The 15,932-nt window shown below is 48.8% G+C and overlaps 6 protein-coding genes across 6 annotated transcripts; 3 read left to right on the top strand and 3 right to left on the bottom strand.

Moving 5' to 3' along the window:
* Window positions 1-652: 652 nt before the first annotated feature.
* LTR84_008079 (uncharacterized protein) lies at window positions 653-2,701 on the top strand (the record flags this gene model as incomplete). The annotated part of the gene is made up of 1 exon (XM_064851629.1): window positions 653-2,701. One exon carries the CDS (start codon window positions 653-655, stop codon window positions 2,699-2,701), a length of 2,049 nt encoding a protein of 682 aa, XP_064710632.1.
* Window positions 2,702-3,270: 569 nt separating this feature from the next.
* Window positions 3,271-5,455, top strand: LTR84_008078 (uncharacterized protein; the record flags this gene model as incomplete). Its single annotated transcript, XM_064851628.1, has 7 exons — window positions 3,271-3,444; window positions 3,869-4,001; window positions 4,054-4,581; window positions 4,630-5,025; window positions 5,076-5,210; window positions 5,261-5,315; window positions 5,374-5,455. The coding sequence occupies 7 exons, from the start codon at window positions 3,271-3,273 to the stop codon at window positions 5,453-5,455; spliced, it is 1,503 nt and encodes a 500-aa protein (XP_064710631.1).
* Window positions 5,456-6,341: 886 nt separating this feature from the next.
* LTR84_008077 (uncharacterized protein) lies at window positions 6,342-6,681 on the top strand (the record flags this gene model as incomplete). Its single annotated transcript, XM_064851627.1, has 2 exons — window positions 6,342-6,377; window positions 6,460-6,681. 2 exons carry the CDS (start codon window positions 6,342-6,344, stop codon window positions 6,679-6,681), a joined length of 258 nt encoding a protein of 85 aa, XP_064710630.1.
* A 742-nt stretch (window positions 6,682-7,423) lies between these two features.
* LTR84_008076 (uncharacterized protein) lies at window positions 7,424-7,961 on the bottom strand (the record flags this gene model as incomplete). The annotated part of the gene is made up of 2 exons (XM_064851626.1): window positions 7,424-7,692; window positions 7,739-7,961. 2 exons carry the CDS (start codon window positions 7,959-7,961, stop codon window positions 7,424-7,426), a joined length of 492 nt encoding a protein of 163 aa, XP_064710629.1.
* A 482-nt stretch (window positions 7,962-8,443) lies between these two features.
* Window positions 8,444-10,309, bottom strand: LTR84_008075 (uncharacterized protein; the record flags this gene model as incomplete). The annotated part of the gene is made up of 3 exons (XM_064851625.1): window positions 8,444-9,626; window positions 9,672-10,081; window positions 10,139-10,309. 3 exons carry the CDS (start codon window positions 10,307-10,309, stop codon window positions 8,444-8,446), a joined length of 1,764 nt encoding a protein of 587 aa, XP_064710628.1.
* Window positions 10,310-11,499: 1,190 nt separating this feature from the next.
* LTR84_008074 (uncharacterized protein) lies at window positions 11,500-13,426 on the bottom strand (the record flags this gene model as incomplete). Its single annotated transcript, XM_064851624.1, has 2 exons — window positions 11,500-11,795; window positions 11,851-13,426. 2 exons carry the CDS (start codon window positions 13,424-13,426, stop codon window positions 11,500-11,502), a joined length of 1,872 nt encoding a protein of 623 aa, XP_064710627.1.
* Window positions 13,427-15,932: the final 2,506 nt, after the last annotated feature.

Below are 15,932 nucleotides of genomic sequence, written 5' to 3'. Positions count from 1 at the left end.
CGCCCCTTGAAAGAGAACTGTTCAACTCTCGTAGGTGTGTTACTTCATTCTGCAATTCAATCAGCCTTCTTCGCTTTGGCGTTCGTCGAAAATTGCTATTGAATGTGCAGGAGAGGTTGAGATTGCGACACCGTGTGCAGCCATTGGGACGCTCGATGTCTGCATCACAGCCCACTTTCCATTGACGACAGCGCACGCAGGCTTTAGCTCGCATATTCCCAATCGCTCGTGCCTATTCAAGTAAATGAGACCCGATAGTTAGACCTGCTGTGCATTGCGAAATCATGGCGGGGTGTTGCTCATCTTAAAGAAATGATCTTGCGAAGAAAGGGAGAACATTGCGATATCGCAATGCGGGGGCTAGCATGGGTTCTGCACGAAGCCCCCGGAGGGAGGATGGCACTTCTCATCCATGCCGTTCCCGCTTTGATATTTCGATCCATTCGACAGGTACCTCCTAGCCCGGTTGCGAGAGCCACAGTACTGTAAACGGTACTGTCTTGCGACGCCCAGGCATCCCACGGAAAAGGTACTGCCCATTTAGCTCGTGCTTCGGCCTTGCCCCTTTCGGCCTTAGTCCGAAGCCTTTGGGTCACAGTGATCGCTGCCGGAGACTTTGTCACACTCCTTCCATTTGACACTAGAAAGAAGCATGGCGAGAAAGCGTGAGCCAAGAGCGTGCGATATTTGTCGCAGTCGCAAGGTACGATGTGATGTATCAATAGTAGGTTCGCCCTGTTCGAATTGCTCAAAAGCGTCTGCCATCTGTTCCCTGAATAGTGCATGGGGAAAACCGCCAGCAGAGCAATCAAAGAGCACTGTGCCTTCAGCAAATATCCACACCTTCAAAGTCGATGTACCAAAGGCACATAACTCGACTGGTGATGGCGCATTCAACACTGTTGGTGTGATTGCAAGGCAAGAGCCATCAGAAGACGCTCACCCGAATGCTGTGGGAGATCAGTCCAAAGATGTTCAGGCTGCGGACTCAACAGTATCCCAGGAACATCTGGAATTGCCGGACTACATCACCCCACTTCCACAGAATATTGACCGGCATACCATACAATTATTACGGCAAACAGGAGCTCTGTCAGTACCTACGAACGAGCTAGTCAGTGAGTTGCTCCGAGCTTTTACTTGCTATGTGTACCCTTCATTACCGGTCGTGGATCTTCTTGGCTGCCTTGAATCGGTCAAAGTTAGAAACGACAACACCGTGAGCTTGTTATTATTTCAGGCTATTATGATGTCAGGTGCTGCATTTGCAGATATACGTGTTTTGCAACGAGCAGGATTTCAGACCCACAAGGAGGCTCAAAGTGCTTTGTTCCGACGTGTCAAGTTGCTGTATGAGATGGATATAGAATCATCACCAACAACAATAATCCAGGCCCTGCTTCTAATGTCACACTGGGAAGGACAAGTCAATGACACAAAGGGACGATTTTATTGGCAAGGAGTTGCACTATCATTTGCCATCGGCATAGGTCTAGACAATCCCCAATACTATTCAGGTCAGCCAGGTCAACATCAATTTCGTCAAAGGCTCTGGGCCTGTTGTGTCACCAGAACTCACCTCCTTCCCTTATTGGAGCGCCGGCCAATATCGGTCAAAAGTCCAGACCAGGATATCGAAGGCCTTCGACCACATATCTCCGATATCAACGGACTAGCTTATGCATTTGATCATTATGGTTTACGCGAGGGGAGGGAAGAATCAAAAATCCTCGAAGAATTATTCATACAGAAGTTGAAACTAGGTGTTATTATCCGAAGCATTTTTGACTTACAGTACGAGCGAGGCGCCTTGCGGCAAATTGATGTCAATGATGGTTTTATGGTGCTACTGCCAAAGTCCACTGCCACAGGTGTTGACATGCTTGTGTTGGACCGGCAATTGAACAATTGGTACAAAAGTTCATCTTCCTGCAAAGACCTCGCTTTCGGCCAGGACCACCGCAGGAATGGGCCCGTGGTAGGTGTGCACACTGCGGTCGCGGAAATGCTCTATCTGACTGCGTTGTCCACGGTCCATTTTCCACAATTACTGGCCGATCAGGATGTAGGTTCAGCGGATGAAGCACTTCAAAAATTCTCACGCCTAACCCTACGCTCTGCTGCAAGACGAATCACAGATATAGGAACAAGCCTCGCAGATTCTCAGCTGGTAGCATTGCTACCATGTGAAGCTGTTGAGGCATTCCTCGTTGCATCTATACAACATATCAGAGATATGATGACAACCGAAACAGACCTACGCAATATCGAGTCACTCTATCTGAGACAAACCCTGCAGATACTGGCCAAATTGGAAGGCAAATATAGCTCTGCAACATCTGCCATTGGCTTCATTAAGTGGTTTAAGAATGGGGATTTTTTGCGCCAACCTGCCGGACTAGAGGACCGCGTGTTTTTGATGACTCGCTGGGGCCATGATCTTTCGATCTCCCATACCAGAGAGAAAGAGGGTAGCGCTGCTCCAAAGGCTATTTCTCAAGGGAAGTCTAATTTGTACAGCGAGACACGGCCAGTCGCAGTTGCACATGATGCCACCTTCCAAACCACCTTCGACAGCGATGGCTTCCTCACTAGACCCCATGATCCGGTCCCGAATCTTGAGGGCTACTCGGAAATACTGTTGACGACCATGGATTGGTCGGAAGTTGATACTGCAACGTCAGGAGGACAGATTCTGTGATTTGACTTACGAACCGAAGTTGTATCATGGTCCGGCGGGCAATCACGAGATTCAGTCCCACCGGACTGTCCGTTTATGTCAAGGTCGGAAACTGGTTAGTTTTAGAGCTATTCCAGTCTATGTCTTCTAATGCGGCACGTCTTCTTTGAGATTCCGGGTGTCTCGCGGTGTTCAATGAATTCTAGTGCTTCGATGGCAACTGCTGAGTAAACGTCGGATGGACCACCAGAAATGGTAAGTCCGAGAGCACGAAGAGGCTTCTGGGATCTTCGCTTACTATTGGGTGGTGTTATTTTTCGCTTATGTATGGTGGCTTTCATTGGTCAATACATCCGTGTACTCGATTCTCGACATCGATCGTGGTCCAGGCCAGGAGCTCGTTGTACCGCAAGTTTTCGCCCGTGCGATCCACTCTCGGAACCGAATACTTGGGGCTACCCATATTCCCCATGGGGTAGCGATATCTGGAGTTCGTCTAACTAGCATTGAAGTATAAGATGATGGTCACTGGCAAGTCTGGTGTAGCTGTTCTATCGGCTGAATCAAGCAGTCAAATTTCTCAAAAAACAATGGCAGTCGAAACACCAGCAACAGCAACCTCTACCAAGACCATGAACCCAGATGTGGCCATGGCACATGAAGAGAGGGTCAACGCTGATCCTCCGTCGCACAATGAAACCTTTGTTGACTTCCAGGCCTACGAGACACGAAAAATCGATCTGAGAACTGTCTTAGGGCTGTTGGTATGTTATTCCAACCTTTTGAAGAGTCTTTTACTGACACTCGGAAGGCTCTTGCTATTACCTATGAAAGTTGCCTGTTCTCATTCGTACTACCCGCTTCGATCCTCCTGGCAATAAATCAGGATATTGGTCCTTCGAACAATATCGCATGGGTTGCCACTGCCTGGGCACTTGCAAGTGCAGTCATAATGACCATTGCAGGCCGATGTAGCGACATCTTTGGCAGAAGGAATTTCTTCCTTACTGGGAACCTCCTAGGCATCATCGGTTGTGCCATCGCCTGCAGGTGAATGGGTATATTTCTTGACTGCTATCTTTGGCTAATGAAGCAGAGCGCCAAGCGTTTCAGTGCTCATAATTGGTAGCTCGTTTGTGGTAGGTATCAGTCCATTATATCTTAAGATAGAAGCTGATCTAACTCCAGGGTATTTCAGGTGGGTTGCAGCAACTGGCATATGCAGCAGCAAACGAGATCGTTCCAAAGAAGAACCGTGGGCAGACGATGGCTCTCATGACTCTTGTTTCCCTACCCGGGTCAGCTTTCGGAGCCCCAATTGGTATGTTGCTTCCACTTTTGACCTTGAATGTATTATCTCATGATCATCTCAGCATACCGCATCATCACTGTAGCCTCATGGCGATGGACATACTACGTGGCTCTAATTGTCAATACTCTTGCCTTTATTCTTATTCTCGTCTTATACTGGCCTCCAAACTTTGTGGGACTTCACCCTGAAGGTAAGACAAGGTACCAGCAATTTTTGGAGCTAGATTTCTTGGGCCTACTGCTATTTGGAGGCGGCTTGACTGTCTTTCTTATCGGTGTCGGTTTTGGGGGCAACCCCTACCCGTGGACGAGTGCAATCGTCTTAAGCACCACCATCATTGGCGGCGTTTCCGTGTTCGTGGCATTCCCAATCTGGGAGGTTTACTGCCCAGATACAGTCACAAAACTCTGTCCTCCTACACTTATGCGAAATGTTAGGGCTGTCGTCGTGCCCATAGCAGTGTCTTTCGTTTCAGGGATGGCTCTTATGAGTACGGGCATTCTGTGGCCACAGCAAATCCAACGTCTCTTTACCACCGTCCCAAAGACCATCGGCTGGTATGCCTTGGCTGCCAATGGATGTGCGACAAGTAAGTGTTCCTCGCAGTAACTCAAAACACCCAACTTACATCGCACAGTTGGATTTGTCATGATTGGTCAAACATTCGCGAGTGTGCGAAAAACCAGATGGCAGTACATTTTCGTTGTTGTAATGATGGCAATCTTCCTGGGACTGAACGCAACAGTCAACCAAAACACCCCCGCGCGGGCAATCGTCTTTGTGGGTCTCGCCAACGTCATGATCGGAGCGACGAACTGTATCAGTGTTTTAATAGTCCAACTTGGTGCTCGTGATGAAGACATTGGACTTGCGACAGGGTTGGTCAACTCCGTTCGGGGAATTGGCGGTGCGGTAGGCGTTGCAGTCTACTCCAGCCTGTTGGCAAATCGGGTCGCCAGTACATATGGCCCTACCATTAGCAGCGCGCTCCTTGCAGCTGGTTTGCCGGATTCTTCGCTGACGGATTTCCTCAGTAAGTTCATGAATGAGGGGGAATGAGCATTTGACTAACCTACGCCATAGCTGGACTCCCGACAGGCAACATTATGAATGTTCCTGGCGTTACTCCGTTGATCATCGACGCAGGCTTAGAGGCACAGAAAAATGTATTTGTGGGTGCTTTCAGGCTTATTTACTGCGTGACGGTGGCCTTTGGTGGTGAGTGATGGCTGGGAGTTGTGCACAATCAAAACTGACATCGATTGCAGGGCTTGCAATCATAGGCTCGGTCTTCGTCGCGAGCGTGGACGATAAACTCACTCAGTAAGCTTATCCGCGAATGGCCCCGTCAACGCAGATGCTAACCCAAGTTTCCTCACAGGCAGGTCAATGTTCAGCTTGACCGACCACATCTCATTGGCCATGGGAATGGCGAGGCTATGGTATTACGCGAGAAAGAGTAGCCTATGAGAGACTCGGAGTTCCTTACCGAAACATAGTGGTGCGCTGGCTGTGGGTTGGTGAGTGTGTGCTTATTCCCGGTTGAGCTGCCATGCTGCGCTATGGCAAAAATGTGATATACGGCATTGTCATCGCAGTAATTATGGATGAGGAGTGTGTATTGCCATACTTCAATTTCTAGGTGCCCCGGCCAAAATAACAGGTGTCAAAGCAAGATTTGTTGTCAAAGGGCGAACAGAGATCATCCGTACAGCTCTCACGGGCAAACGGAATAAAGTTCTCGTTCTGTCGTTATTCCACAGAGATCAGCACAAGCAACACATTCATGTATGTAGCGAACAAATGGCTTCCTAACAAGTGCTGTGCCCCATCACAGCATCCTTTGTAGAGTTTCAAGCTGAAGAAGAAAACGCGACGTGTCTGGTCTGCTGGCCGATCACGCCTTGGGCGTCGAGGCAGCAAATAGTATAGAAGTCTATCGACTCAATGATAATGAGGGCGTACTCACCGAACGAATAGGCTCTGAAGTTCATGTGCGATCGCTCGCTCTAAAGTGAGGCACGAGTCAAGGCTGCAGAGGAATTAGGGGGTTAACGCCAAGAAAAGGCAATTTTTCCTGCAAAGGGGTTAAGCGAGGCTGAACACAAGTTTGATGTGAAGAGGTTTAAATGTACTTCCATCACCCACAGGTTACACCTTGTGTCGTTCTAGTGCAAGTCTTAGAGCATTGAAGCCCTGTGTACACAATCTCTCGATAGGAGGACTTGAGGCTGGTATTCTCACTTACCAGCGGATGTTAGACCACCCTCTCGTCGATATCGGTCTTCAATTTGTCTGGATCCTACCTTCAGAATACTCACTAGGCTTTCGGCATCTGCACCCAGAGAAATGGCTCGCGTCGCCGCAGATACGGCCAAGCATTTGGTAAGTCGTCACTTCAAGACACGACACGCCCCTGAAATTGTTTACTCAATCAGCAGCGTCTACTGACCATGGTATCTTGCAGTCACTGTTCATGGTCCTGAATGGTCTCGCCACGGTCCTCATCCAAGGCTACTCAATTCGCATGAGCTTTGAGTTCGCAATGGCACATCCCGCATGGGCTACCGTAGGCTACGGTCTCTATCTGGTCTTTTATTACTCCATGTTTGTGGAGGAGAACCAATTTCAACTGGAATCACTGAGAATTCAAGCAGGCAGTCCAACCCGGGGATTGCTCAAGGGCTGAAGCTTGTGATATGAAATCAAGAAACAGATGTTTGGGATGGCGGCGTCAAGGCACAGCGCAACGAGAGACTTCCACAGGAGTTCTGATTATTGGTGAAAAGGGGTTACAGCCTGGTCTTGACAGATTTTTATTATTGTCCTCCCTATATCTTGCACAAAGTCATCATCTGCTAAGTGAGTGTACTGCGGTCAACCGGAGCCGGGTAAACCAGCTTTGAAGTTATTCTTCTGTCCCTGTTCAAATCTGCACCACAGCTTGTCCTGCCTCTTCCTCGGCGGTTCTCACACAGCCCGGCCCTCACCATGGTCGCCGCGGAGACTGTTGAGAAGCGACTTTCATTCCTATCCAGACGTTAGGAATAAGGTATGGCGCACCGCGATTATGTTTTGTCGTGCGCCATAAGTTCACAGTGAGATGATTTGTGCATTTCTCCGCATGCCGTGAAGACACAGAGCCTACGATGAAAGTGTGCAAGTTACATGCGGAATGATGCAAAGATCATTTCAAAGGACCCTGGCGTGAAGGGACATCCAATCGGCCTCGAGGAAGCCTCGTTACCTGATCGGGGAGCAGACGCATGAGATACTCGCAAGAAGTACCTCGTGATTGCAATGGCGCAGCACTTCTTGCGAGTATCTTATGCGGCTACTCCCCGATCGTGTAATGAGGCTTCCTCGAGGCCGATTCGATGTCCCTTCGCGTCATGTTCAAGAACCTAGTTAGCGATGAGAGTATCATAGTATCAAATATGAGGGGGTAAGAGATTCAACGTTACCGCTTCAAGGAGCTGATGAGTCAGTTCAAGAGTAAGGAGTACTGCGCCAAGCACATCGGCTCCGCCATCGATGAAGACCGCACCCAAGATCGCTTCAACTGTCGTCGCCATAGTCTTGTCAGAGATCGCGGTCGTCCCTTGATTCAAGATGACACATCGATCTAGATTGTTCCTGAAACCGACGGCGGTCAGGTTCGCATTCCCAAGCAGGGCTTGCTCCACCTGGGTCCACTGGCCTACTTGATGTCAGTAAAAGCTGATGCGGTGATCGAACACGCTTACCCTTGCTCCTTCCCGTGCTGAACCAAAGCCTGCATATGTTTGATTTGGCAACGGTGTCCCCAAGGACTGCCATTCTGTCGTTCTTATGAACCCGGATGAATTTCCCTTTCCACGTCAACACATGGCCCGACGCCTGTAAGGCCTCGAGGCAGAGTAGCTGATTCGTGAAGCGATGGTTGATGATCTCTTCACAATTTGCAACTTTCGCTTCTGTGGTCGCCATAGCTTCTTTGTATCGTATTGAATGTCGATATGGAGTAAAGATATTGAAAACGGTGGGAAAGTGCTGATATTTGTTGTTGCTGCAGGACAAGTTTGAGAAGTTGACGTCTTTTATAAGCTCATTGGGATTACAATGAGGGTGGGTGGTACGGAGTGGCTGGTGAAATCCTTAGGCTGGGAAGCGTCCCAACTTCGTACTTCAAGTTACTGGAGGCCCCTCGACCAGCAAGACTTGGCCCAAGGCGCTCGGTAGGCGCATCTTCTTGCCAGCCAGTTAGTTAGGTGGTTCACAAAGCCATATCATTGGAAGTTCAGATGACATTGCAAAAATGGCTTGTTTATTCTTAATGATGTCATTTACCAGAAAAGATAACTTTGAATCTATACATTAAGATTGATGGTGATAAATATGAAGCTGGCAGCTTTTAGATGAATGAACTTGGTCGGCTGCAATTACCATCGCCCACTACCATACCTGTTTCATTATGCGTACAATCCATTCTGCCACCAAGCGCACCTGGAGTTAGCCGCATCATCACGTTGCTGCGTGGTCTGATTCCAACCAATACCGGCGATCATGGCGTTGGCACCGTACTTTGGGAAGTTGGGCAACCCACGGCCATTGGGATTGCCATGCATAGCGAAATTAGTCAAATAAGCCTGCAACTGCTGTGCAACAGGAGCAACGAGGCCAGTGGTAAAGTTAGTAGCTTCGCCGTTCCAAAATGTGTAGGCGAGGTCCATCGCGTGAAACCCTGGCGGAACCTGGAATTCATATGCGTAGGTATTGTTGTTAAATCCCTTGTTGAGGTAAAACGTGTTGCAAATGAAAACGAATTCTTGGACGATCAGAAACGCCCGGCCCAATGGAGAGGTATATGGTTGACCTCCCGAATATGAAGGAGGGTAGAGGTTGTTGAGAATATAGCTTGTCGTAGAGTTGGTGATACCAGGAAACACCTGATTAAGCCAAGTTGCAAAGTCGGCTTCGGTTTTGAGATATGGGGGAGTGAAACTCGCGGACTCGAAACTGTTGTGTCCGACCATGATGGAAACATCTTTCGCAAATCTCCCTGAGGCGAGCAGGTTTCCCGGCAGAGTAGGAACGATGACTCCATCGACCATCGGCCCGTACGTAAAACTGCCAAACGGAAATGAGTATCCCACTTGGATCGTGTTCGCCAAAATCACTTCAGCAGAGGATTTCTGGCGGGCTTCCGCAAGGCTGTTGACGCCCAGAACTTTGAAGAAGTTATTCGTGATATTTTCCGCGGCAGCATTTGTTCCAACCGGGTCGAAGCCAGGGGATTGAGGAATGGCTTGCTGGAACAAGACTGGCTTTTGACCTCCAAAGGCTGTGATCTGATGTGTGATTGAGCCGCCACCCGCAGATTCTCCCATAAGGGTGATCTTATTTGGATCTCCACCGAAGAGGTGAATGTTCTTCGAAACCCATTCTATGGCCAGTCGTTGATCATAAAGTCCCGCATTTGGCGTGCCCCCAGAATTTTGGAATGTTGGTCCGGCAAGCCATCCAAGAGCACCAATCCGGTAGTTAAATTGTACCCAAATAACACCATCTTCGCCGCCGGCCTGACTAGCTTTAATGAAACCGCTGGGATTTCTTAATGCCTTGGATCCGAGGACATAGCCACCGCCATAGAACCTAGCATTGTCAAAATGAACTCGTAAACGACCTGGGGGTTCTTACCATATGACGACCGGGGCACCCCCGTTTTGAGGCTTTCCAGGTCCGTGTCCAGGTCTCCCAGCTTTATCAAAGATGGCTTTCGGAACAATGACATCCAGAAAGAGACAATCCTCTGTAGCTCTTCCATCAGTCTGATTGGTGACATCATGGGTCCTGAGATACTCTTGAAGAGCGTTGTTCGTAGCAGTGTAGTCGAAGGAGTCCAGTGTACCTGTGACGATAGCTGTTTGGATCGCACTCCCAATAGAGAACCATCCATAAGGAAGGGCTTGTGGACAAATCCTGCCCACACTCCCATTCTGGACAACAGGGTCTCTTCCTACTGGCGCTACAGGAGGTGCAAATCGCAGGTTACCAACTGGTGGCTGACCATATCGTATGTTGGTGAAGTTGTAAGTTTGACCAGTTTGCTAGGTACACGGTCAGTAATTGTCAGTATTGTGTAATGCTTGTACTGGCTGAAGTACATTGAAACTTATCGCCTGATGGACCTCATAACCAAGGTCGACTTTGGGTAGCGCCTGTGGTCCTGGGCCTCCCGGCACGTTCTCCGTCGTGAGATTTTGTGAATAGACACCAGTAATGCTGCTTGAAAAGAGCACAAAGCCTGCAAATGCAGGGGATCCAATATACCTCATCTCGGCAGAATTGCAGCTCGTTTCTGGCTGCTGACCAGACAAACATTGGTTCAAGGACTCGGAAGGAAACCCTCCAACTTATATCCATTTTCTTCAACCATCACTTGCAGACGATCTTGCAGCTTCCGTGCTTACAATTCAAGACTGTCGTCCGTTCAGCAGACCTTCTCCGCGATCATGCCATTGCAACCATGCTATGTCTCTCCGAAGTCTGCACTGAAGCTGGTAGATCGGAGATTGCACGTCCATTCCTGGGGAAGGCTTTGGGGAAACATGTCGTCTATCGTGCGGGGTATTAGGTGTTTTCCATACAAATAAAGAGCATCAACCTGGTCACCCATGCAGCTACATGGTCATTAGTCCTTCCTCGGCTTCTGAGAGATTAACACAAAAGGTCATTGACTGACCACTGCCTCTGGGGGCCTTAAGAATTAGGAAAATGGTTCGACTGACTTCCACCGGAGAATCCCAACCCCAGATATGTTCTTGATTTCCACCGGAAGATCTGGGAGGCTCAGCAGCTCAAAAAATTGCCGGCATTTTCGACCCTTGATGCACAAATGCACGTTCAGCTGCACAGCGAAGGAGTGAAGTTCTCGGTCCTCCTCAGGAAGTATGACGCTTCCCTTTGATGGATCACCGAGTGTTGTAGGACCGCGAGAAATGGAACGCGATGAATGAACCGTGATCGAAATTGACTTGCTAGCTTCATCGAGGCTTCGATACTCGACAGCATGCGGAGTGACCGGTGGTAGAGACAAAACTTCTGGTCTCTGGAGACCCACCTGGTCAAAGGGAATATCGCTGAATGGCGTCCGTCAGCCTTACCCTGTACAAAAACCTGGACTTTATCCACAATTTGCTCAAGTGAACCAATTCCATACTCGTGAACATTGAAGTTAGTCTTCAGCATAACGATCACCGAGAAAGATTGAGCAGAAGAAACAGCCTGCATGAAGGTTGGCTGCATGTAACGAGCACCACAACCCGGCGCCTTGGTTGACGTAGAATAACAATGTATGGACTAAGTCGCCATTCTGAGACAGAGTCTCGAGGATCAAACCAAAGCTAAGACGCAAATTCCAGAAGAGTTTATATGCAGATATCATCCAATTACCGTGTGCCTCTCGGAATCGAAAAGCCTTCCGATCGCTACCTTAGGACAACCGAGACCCGACCAGTATCAATATCTAGCGAGAGCCCCGAATACGAGCCCACAAGGCCAAAAAGCCGAGGAGTCTGTAGCCGACAATAATGGCCAGCATTATGCCAAACCAGTGCCAGGTTTTGCCGTCCTCGGAAGAATACTTATAAGCCTCCAAAATTGCAGTACCCCTGATCTTGCCCTGACTTTCAAGATCACTCTTGTACATGCAATAATAACTCGATTCTCCAGATAAATCACAGCTGTAAACAGTATTCTTGAACTGATTGACCATCATTGCTTGAAAAACGTATGCCTGATAGTCAATATAATGAAAGACATCTGACAAAGTGTCGGTCAGGAGATATGCCATGGAGGATATGGAGGATATGCTTACATTTCCAGAATACATTAAGTTTACCGAGTGGTACGAGGAATCCTCCCACACTCATCCACAGCCCATTCGCGAACGCGATGGCCGCTAAAGCGACCACAAATATGGGGAATATCGCACTAAGAAGCATCACGAGGCTCTCAGCTGCCAGCAAGTCCAGGAATAGGAAAAGAACCCAGATCCAGAATCCCTCGGCTGTCTGGTGAAAGTTTGAAAGCCAGTAAGTGATCACACTGAAGATCAAGGTGATCAACAGCAGCCAGGGAATCCCAATCAAAAAGTTCGAAACCATGAAGCTCAGAGGTCCGTAAAGACCATTTGCGTACTCTTTATTGAAAGTCCAGATGTCTTCGATGAGACTTGGTACGTATGCGACCGCCATGAACGACATGAAAGCCCCACCAAAGAAGAGCGCATTGATAAATGGCTGGATAGATGACTGAGTGTAATCCAGACGAAGCCAGACTGTACCCATCAAGATTGCCAAGCCCGTGTACATAGCAACGCGTGTACCGTATGCTAGAAGGTCGCGGTAAGACTTGATGAAGTTCCGGTGCAGCAAAACCATCGGTGCAGCAAGTTGTGAACCATGACTCGATGACTGTATGTGATCTAGGGATCCGGCTTCATTTGGTTTCTCATTGACAAGCATTAGTTGGAGAGAATGATGCATCTCTGACTTGGTCCAATAATCATGAATTTTCTCCAGGTCCACCTTTCCCGATGGCATATCAGTGAAATCCGTATTTACAAGATCCAGCAGAAACTCGGCAGGATTCGTCTGCCTCGGAATAGGAGCAACATGTTCAAAATATGGCACAACTTGTTCGATGGGACCAAAATAGCACGTTTTGCCATGAGACAACAGAAGTAATTTGTCGAAGAGTTCAAATGTCGTGGTAGAAGGCTGATGAATGGCGGCGATGACAATCAAGTTGTGTCTTTTGGTTACTTCCGAGATCATTTTCATCACTTCGTAGCTTGCGGCAGAGTCTAGGCCGCTGGTTGGCTCGTCAAGGAACAGGACCTTGGGTGAAGTGACCAGCTGGCTGGCAACGCTCACACGTCGTTTTTGGCCACCGCTGATGCCTTTCCTGATTGGAGTTCCAATGAATGTATCTTGTTGTTTCTGCAGACCGAGAGACTTGATGAGCGATTGGACAAGAGCAAGCCTGACTTCCTTGCGAACACCATGGAGCGCCAATCGTGCCGAAAAATCGACCGTCTCCCGTACTGTCAAACTGCCGATGAGAGCGTCCTCTTGTTCAACGTAGCGCGATAGTCCACGCAGGCTCACTTTAGTGATCGAATTGGAGTTGACACAGACTTGACCTCCCCACTGAACCTTTGATCGCATTGCTAGGACATTGAGCAATGTTGTCTTCCCACTGCCGCTTGGGCCCATCAGCGCAACTAGTTGGCCTGCTTTCACTTTACCATTGCAAGAGTCCAGAATAGTGAGGGGCAGCTTGGATTTTCGGTCCTTGACATTGACCGTAAGGTCATGCCATGAGAAGGATTGGACTGAAGTATTCGTAAAGAAGTCGGAGGGAACAGACTCAGGGTCTATGTCTGCCATGATGATTCTGCTTGATGCGAGGACTACTCACAAACAGCAAGAGATTGGTGACGGAAGCAAAAGCTTTGAATACCATGTGAAGGAGTACTTGTACTAGTTGTTATCTTTCCCAGGTCGCCCTTTTTATGATCTTGCGTCGAACGTGGGTTATTGACTGAGCGGCACCGGAAACCCAAGTGACCGGAATAGAATATACTTGGGCTCCAAATTGAACCAGGTGTCATGCAAAAATGAAACTGTATTGGTGGCCTGAGTGCTGGAGATAGCCGATACAAGCATGTGGAGGCAATTCAGCCCTCGCTTGGTTCAGCCGTTCTTGTGGACACCGCATTGATCCCCGAGGAACCACGTGATCGAGTAGTATATTCATTGCACTCCACAGTAGGATCCCGAATCTGGGGACACCGGTTAAGCCTTCGGCGACCACTTGAGCTTTCATACAACTGTAGAGCCCGATGTGTTCTTCAACGATTCATCGGTTGTGAGGACCAGTCGCAAGCCATTTCAGCAGGGCTCAGTTCGAATTCTGAAAGTTGTTCGCACCATAAGCTCCAGCGGCATACAACCACTGAACTTTATCAGGACGGACCTGACGTGCAGTCTACTCAGCCTCTGGAGTGAATAGCGATGCAGAGTGGTCGTAAAGGGTCTTCCGTATTTTCGTGCCCTAGCCAAAGCCAGTACTTCCCAGAACATTCAGTTCTCAAAGCAACCATTCAGGAGTGGAATGATGGATCGCAAAGCCCAGTAACAAGGAGTATGGGAGGTGGGATTGACGCTGGAAACGTGAAACTGCTTTCGTTAGCTAAGATTCGATTCCGTTTTCAAGACAGTGCACATCTCTCCCACTGGTCTCCCCTTCGGAAAGTAGACTTAGTACTTGAGAGACATATCACTCAGCTGGTCTGCAACAATCCAGGTAGATCATTTTCTGGTTTTCTAGTCTCCACCCATCGCAAGCTAACACCTGACATTGCTGTCCTTTGGAATGCATTCGTTGGTCTCTTCTGCGGTAGCAACGATATCTGGAACCCAAATGGAAAGCATGTACAGTGAAGACGCGACCGCATTTACCTAGATGAGAATCACGGAATCCGCAACAGGATTTCATGGACCCCTTGAGGTGCAGCACACACGAGAGTAAGAGGCCTGCGTATCCCAGGTATTGCGATTTGGACAATATGTGAGGTCGGGACATACTATGCTTGGTGCAACGAACATTTTTCAGCTGAGCCAATGTGGTTTACCGGTAGAAGTGTTTCGTACATGCTCAGAAAAACTCAATCACTGCACCGTCTCGACTGCAAACTTACATAAGCGCAGAAAATGAGGCATCCACTGCCACCAATGATAGCTGTAACTCAGCACCAGCTGGGCGATGCTTCCAAATGCCCAGGATCACGACGGAGTGCAAACACTTGCTCGTCCACTCTGAGGCTTTTTCAGCCAGCCGGTTCGAAACATGTTGCCAGGAAACGGGAGGCCTTGAGCCTCCGGCTGAATTAGAGTCAGGATTGGACGGGTAATTGCTCCCATACAAGTGATGCTCCAACGGTAACTAACTGGCAATTACAATTGAGGAAGGAAAAGAATAGAGGTAGCCTTGAAGATGCAGTCAGATAGGGGGAGTGGGTGACATAAGTGATTTCAGCTTGATGTTTCTCAGGTGTGGCGGAAGCCCAGTTTCTCCATGCTGAACGAGGGAAGGTAACGCTGAGAAGATATGAGACCAGAACCGAGGGAGGAAGATGATGATCTGCAAATCCGGACATGGTAGTCTCTCATTACGAGTCCAGAGCAATCCGTAGTACTCGTCAAAAGTCCAATTATTCGTCTCCTGGAGGGATCTTGTTCTAGTGTCGGTCTTGCGTAGCCTTGGTTGCGATTGGCAGTCAGCGCGATCGTTGCTGTCCATATTTGTGACGGGCTCGCGGTGCGATGATGGAGACTTGCTACTCCGTACTCCGCCCGGAAGACAGAAGCCTGTGTCGTTTTGATCCTGGATTGATACCAGGTTCGAGACTTTCATTAATAACAATTACAGGGGTCCGGTGTGTGGAACTGGCGCAGAGATTTCCGCCAAGTACGGGAGAAGCAAGCCCACCGGGCTGTAACACAGCGCCTACGAAGTACTTCGTACTCTGGATGAATTAAGATGTTCGATGGTACGAGGTATCGGTTCGTTGAGTGATACCACGCGCGAGAGTCGAGAGCTCAGCCCTGTGCAGGCCCAGGGTATGAGGTTGCTGACGGTGGTTCACTGTGATACACAGCTGGGGTTGTGACACCAATTAAGAAGCGAGCCCTGTTTTGCAATTTCGTCAAAGTTTCTTCCGGGCTTAAGCCAGACTTGGCTTTTCCCTTGGCGAGCTCGGCACATCTCGCCATGTTCTCCTGAGTGTGTGATGCTGTGGCTGCTGATTGAGTTTACACCCATCAACCACCGAACGTAAGCTGAGATACCTTTTAGTATAGAAACACCATCTCAGTCTATTTCATACGCTAC

Source organism: Exophiala bonariae (assembly GCF_035927105.1).
Source record: "Exophiala bonariae strain CCFEE 5792 chromosome Unknown scaffold_3, whole genome shotgun sequence".
NCBI lineage: Eukaryota > Fungi > Ascomycota > Eurotiomycetes > Chaetothyriales > Herpotrichiellaceae > Exophiala > Exophiala bonariae.
The sequence above is the reverse complement of the archived record's forward strand: the minus strand, read 5'-3'. Positions and strand labels throughout refer to the sequence as shown.